This window comes from Gavialis gangeticus, unplaced genomic scaffold (genome assembly GCF_001723915.1).
Source record: "Gavialis gangeticus isolate Ggan-Ray unplaced genomic scaffold, GavGan_comp1, whole genome shotgun sequence".
In the NCBI taxonomy this organism is placed as follows: Eukaryota; Metazoa; Chordata; order Crocodylia; family Gavialidae; genus Gavialis; species Gavialis gangeticus.
In genome coordinates, this window is record NW_017729034.1 from 11,595,866 (window position 1) to 11,601,356 (window position 5,491).

Consider the following 5,491-nt stretch of genomic DNA (forward strand, 5'->3'; position numbering starts at 1 on the left):
TTTGACCCCAGTACTCTTTCCTGCCATGGCAGGGGGTCGGACTCGATCTGCTCAGGTCCCTTCCAACCCTAGAAATTATGATACTATAAAATTTACTAGTACTGAGGCTGATCGAGGTTGCCAGCCACCAGCCACTAGAAAGAAGCACTCTAATAATAGTCCCAAGATTTCATCCAGTGAAAGACAATCACAGAACAAACTAGATACATTATGGGGAATTTGTGCCTACTTCCAAAATGATCACATACTACCAGAAGCAGATGCTGGACTTTTCAGACTGGCATTTGATCTGCTGTGGAAAATCCTGCCAGAGATGACATTATAAATTGCAAAAACCAAACCTGCAACAATGCAGGGGCATTTTTCATGCAAGAGAGCTCTGTCTACTGCTTTTCTCAGACAAGAAAGCTCTCTTCAGAGGTTGTTTCTGATCCTGTCAGAACTGAAATATATGAAGGAAAATTTAGGGAAAGCTGAAACTAAAGATCAATTTTTAATAGGTTTTAAATATAATTTTAACATAAGTAAAGACTGGACAGAAACTGTTTCAAACTCACATCAGAGAACAATATAGATTTAGGTAATTTTAGCCCAAATTGTCTTTTTTTCCTAACAAGAAGAAAATACAACATCAATTTTGAAAGTGTCCTGCTTCTCTTCACATTTATTTAAGATGCAATTTACCCCTTCCTCCATTCCCAATGCCACAAGTTCAGACTGAGCATCATACTGCAAAGTATAATGCTTTCTCAGTGAGATGATGGGTCTCCTACAGTCAATTTGTTATTAGGGAAATAGAGAAACAGTGACAGGTGTGTCTAAAAGTCACCTTGAAAAAATATCTTCAATACAGAAATCTCAGATTTAGTAAAAGTTCTGTCTACTCATCTGAGTTTTCCCTAAACATGGTCCTATTTTTCTTTCAAATTAGTGAAAACATGGGTTTTAAACTGTCCTCTTTCGAACAAATGATGATGATATGTAATTCATGAAAACTGTTGGGTAGGATTTGCTTTTCCCACAGAGTTAAATATATCACTACATTTTTTTAAATTACATGCTTTTATATTGATATATGACTCATTCCAATTCCAAGACAGGAATTATGAAAGGAGGTGAGAACAATGATAATTACTGTGTACCTCCTCACAGCAGATGTACCCCATACAGGGCATAAGAAAAAGCTTTAATACTGAGAGTACCTGGGGAACTCTGTGCTAAGTGGAATACTGAAATTCATAGCCAGCTGGCTAATGTGCATGATAAAGCCACAGTAATGACAGGATGAAAAAAAAAGTAAAGCATTCAAAAAATAGGCTGATAAAGCTTTTTGGGGTGCAAAAACCTGTGCATGTCCCTGTATTTGAAAAGCATCAGGCAAAAATTGGGGCATTCCCACAATACAAATAATCAACAGCCTTGGAGCAGGTCGTCCCTAGCTCAACCTCAGAACAACAGTTAACATGTCTAAAAGCATGTCCATTTGTCTTTGCCATGTTACAGAAAAACAGAGGGTCCATGGCTAACTAGTCTCCACACTTGTCACAGTTAGAATGAGGAAATAACTGTTCCAGCCAAGTATTGGAGTGATGCTGTAGATACCACCCACAAAGACCCTTTCAGTAAAGTGAAAATTTTCACTGGTCAAAAAGAATAGCCCTCAACGTACATGAGCTTTGCTGTACGGGTTGGGGTCTCTGATAGCCGGCAGGTATCTGCGCCTCCCCAGAATGGTCTTCACAAAACCATCCCTGCTACAGTTGTTCACCGTCTCCCGCAGGAACTTCTGAATTCCTGTGAAAAGAAACAAAAGACAAGATGACCCACCAGTCCGTGCCGCCCTGTCTTGCTCTCATGCTCTGCACACTAGACAGCAGGTACTGCAGGACTACTCTGCCATCCATGTTTCCATCCAAGGCAGGGACACTAGTTTGAAATCACAAATATCAGAAGGCTAACAACGTGGAGAAGTTGCAGTCTTTACATTTCCCAGGCCTCCTGTGAGAGAAGAGAGTGAGGAATCACTTTCTCAGGTTTATTTTCAGCTCTGCTGAATGAGTTTGTCAGCTGGAAAAAGAAGGCTTGGTTGACTGGACAGATGTCATCCAAGAGGTAGGTAGGAAGCTAGTATTACACCAATACTGACTGTGGCCAGGGGAGGACCATTACACATTTATTATGTATATCAAGGGGTCAAGACCCAGAGCAGCACTGGAAAGAGGAATAAAATTGAAACAAAAGTGTTAGAGTCCATTTTAACATCCCAGACTGTCCTGCAAGGAAAAAAGGGAACGTGACAAAGGGTGGTAAAAACAGGCCAAGTCAAGAACTATACACATTGAGAGGATGTCCTTTCACATCAAGTTCTGATGTGAAATGGACCTCCAGTTTTTAGACTTCTGAAAGATTTTTAAGGGTTTGCAAAAACATGAAAATATATATATATTTTTAAAATCACCTTTTACAATAAAAAAAGAAAAGAGTTCAAGATCATGATAGCATTAGTCAGTAAACTTTATCTGTAATTTAGTATGCCAAATGTGTTATTGCAATGCTGTAGGAAGAAAAGTAGCAAGACACTATTCTCTTTGTATTATAGCCAGCTGGGGCCACATCCTAATGGATCTCCTGATGGGAGTCAATCCAGAAGCCATCAGAAGTGACCTTACGAACAGATTCAGTAAGGGAAGCACTATATCTTCACTTCATTATTTTTCAGCTCAGATCTAAGCTCTACTGCCAAAGCTAGCTATGAGTCATCCCACTCGACCTCTGCTCATTTCCTGATTGCAACTCTGCTGTTTAGGCAGTTTTTTGAAGGGAAAGTTAAGCTGTTCCTTAAAAGTATGATGTCTTAATACAAAGTGTGTGGGAGCAGTTAAATAAGAGTGGCAGGGCTACCAGCCCTTTTAAGATGCAATGAAAGACTGAGGGACAGCAGAAAAGATTATTCAACAATGGTTTTTTTTAAAAACAAGTCCTCCTGTGTAAAATCATTACGTATCTTTTACAGCTATATATCTGAATAAGAAACATAGTTATTTTTCTAAGTTGGGAGCTTAAAAATGAATTGCGCTGACTAACGAGTAGCTAAAATAACACAATTATTAAAGCAATGCAGCGTTTAACAATGGTTTGCAGAGAAACAAAGCAGTAACGTATAAACACAAGGAAAAGCAGAAACTCCATTAGTATACTTATGTATCGGACTTTGAAAAGATTCTCCCCTACCCAAAGCACTAAAGGAGTTAGGGATCAAACCAATCCCATATTAGGGGAAGAAAAGTGGTGCTGCAAACACTTGAGCCCTTACCTTTGTATCTAGATTTGAAGGAGTCAATGTAGCTAGCAGCATCATTTTCCTCAACACCCATCTGCTCTCCTAAAGATTTTGCTCCTATTCCATAGATGATTCCATAGCAGATCTACCAGAGGAAAGACAGCAGAATCACAATCACATAGTGAATGATTCAAGGACTTCAGGGCACTTACACATGTAATCCAGTGTGTCAGAGCAGACTTGATTAATCTGTAAGTAAACTGATGCGTGCTGGCAGCCTCACGCATCATGTGTATCAATGGCACAGCACACATCACTGCTGAGAAAATGATGGTGGTGGGCTTTTAAGTGCACTGACACCATTTTCTCAGTACTGATGTGCACTGTGCCACTGATACACGCATTCCCATGCAGCACCGGGCACTTTTAATTAGTGTGGCTCCCTAATCAAAAGTGCCTGGCACTGCGCCAGGAGCACATGTAAAAATGCCCTCAATCTGGAGCTTGCTGCTCAAAAGGTAATGTAACTTTGCCCTTGTGGAACTATGAAATTTATCACATACTTCAAGGACAACACTTTGAAGCTGAATCTGAGGAAAATGAGATTTATTGTACCAGACCAGGCTACTGGCCCACCCCTTCTAGGGTCTTGCATTTAAGTACCTTATGCATTTGGGGGTGGAAAAAAAACAAACAAGAAAAAAATCTTCCTTTCCTCATTCTCCCAGTAACTTCACAACAAGGGTGACTAAAGAAATCTTCCAGGCTCGCCAGCTATTTAACATAAGCTCATCAATAGAATCCCCAACCCCCAGCAAGATACTTAAAAAGTATTCTTCCTAGAGAGGGACACAGGGCACTTTACAGCACTGTTTACTTCCTGGATTAGGTAGACAACATACTGAGGTGCCAATTTTGTTATCTAGCAACCCAAAGCAACAGTTCTTGAGGAAACCAGCAGCCCTGGGATGATACCCTCTTTCCCTCCTCATTAAGTCGCTGCATCCTATAAAGATAAGAACTTTTCCCAAAGATCACCTGCTTTGCTTGCTGCCTGGTATCATCCCTAATAGCTTCAGGATCAATCATCTTCCATTCAGCCGCAATGCTCTTGAAGACATCAGCTCCACTGTTCAAGGCCTGAATGAGCCGACGGTCATCAGACAAATGAGCAAGGATCCTCAGTTCAAGTTGGGAATAATCAGCAGCCAAGATTAAACCACCTGGAGCCAGTCAACCAAGTTAATGCCAAACAATAACTTTTCATGTGTTACCATGCAGCAATTGTGACAGAGTCCCATACCTGAACCCCTACAAGACTTCATTCTCATCACTTTACCTTTGTCATCATTTTAACTCAAGTAAAAAGGGTACAAAAGGATGTAATGCATGACCAGACTGGAATTTCCCACTTATGCACACGGGGGGTAGATTACACAGGTGTCAATGGCTGCACAAAGTGAAAGGCAATGGAGAAACTTGGTTTTGCAGGCTTAGCAGACTACACTTCTCCTCTACTCTGAAAAGTTGCACACACGCTGACGAAAGGAGATGGGGTCTGGAGTATACAGACTGATATCCAAATAGATAGATTGAAGCCGGCAGGTAAAGATAGTAAAGATACTTCAATGAACACCACTTACAATGCTCTATCAAGTGTAACTTTAAAATTATCTACATTTTCTAAAAAGTATGAACCTAAAGCCCTGGAATGCTTTTCCTCATAATTCTATAGGCAAAATCCATAAGCTACTACACATTTGTTTTCCAGCTAGATGGCTCAAAAAGATGTGAGCATTAGCGTTTACTCTGCTCCCCACCAGAATGAGCTTTCTGTTAGGTCTGCTACATTCTTAATGTAGCAAAAAGCTGGGACAGTGCAGTATCAAGACATTACCTCGGAAGGGAACAAAAGCATGCCTCATGCTCACAGAAAATGGCATCCCTCTTCTCTTTGGTCCCTCTTCGGCCATAGAGTTTGAGCCCCGAGGCAAGATACCATAATGCTTTCTACTTCTGTGGAGACAAAAGGATAGATGTGCTTAAAATTTCCAGTGTCTATTGCTGCTACATCAACTGCATTTACATTATTTTAAAACTCTGATTCAGTGTTTGCAAATAACAAAAAAAACCAACACTACCCCCTCCCCCCCCCCCCAACCCAACCAAAACACAAACAATAAAGAGCTTAAAAAAGGAAATTTTAAAATC

At 40.4% G+C, this 5,491-nt stretch overlaps 1 protein-coding gene across 4 annotated transcripts in view; it reads right to left on the reverse strand.

Moving 5' to 3' along the window:
* POLQ (DNA polymerase theta) overlaps positions 1–5,491 on the reverse strand; it is a 141,860-nt gene that overhangs the window by 49,106 nt on the left and 87,263 nt on the right. For all 4 annotated transcript variants that reach the window (XR_002099396.1, XM_019527057.1, XM_019527056.1 and 1 more), the window contains 4 exons: positions 5,178–5,296; positions 4,319–4,503; positions 3,314–3,425; positions 1,670–1,794 (listed from right to left, as the gene is read on the reverse strand). Coding sequence is in view for 3 of the 4 variants with exons in the window: in XM_019527057.1 (XP_019382602.1) it covers positions 1,670–1,794; positions 3,314–3,425; positions 4,319–4,503; positions 5,178–5,296 (541 nt within the window). In the remaining variant the exon portion in view is untranslated. The remainder of the gene's footprint in view (positions 1–1,669; positions 1,795–3,313; positions 3,426–4,318; positions 4,504–5,177; positions 5,297–5,491) is intronic.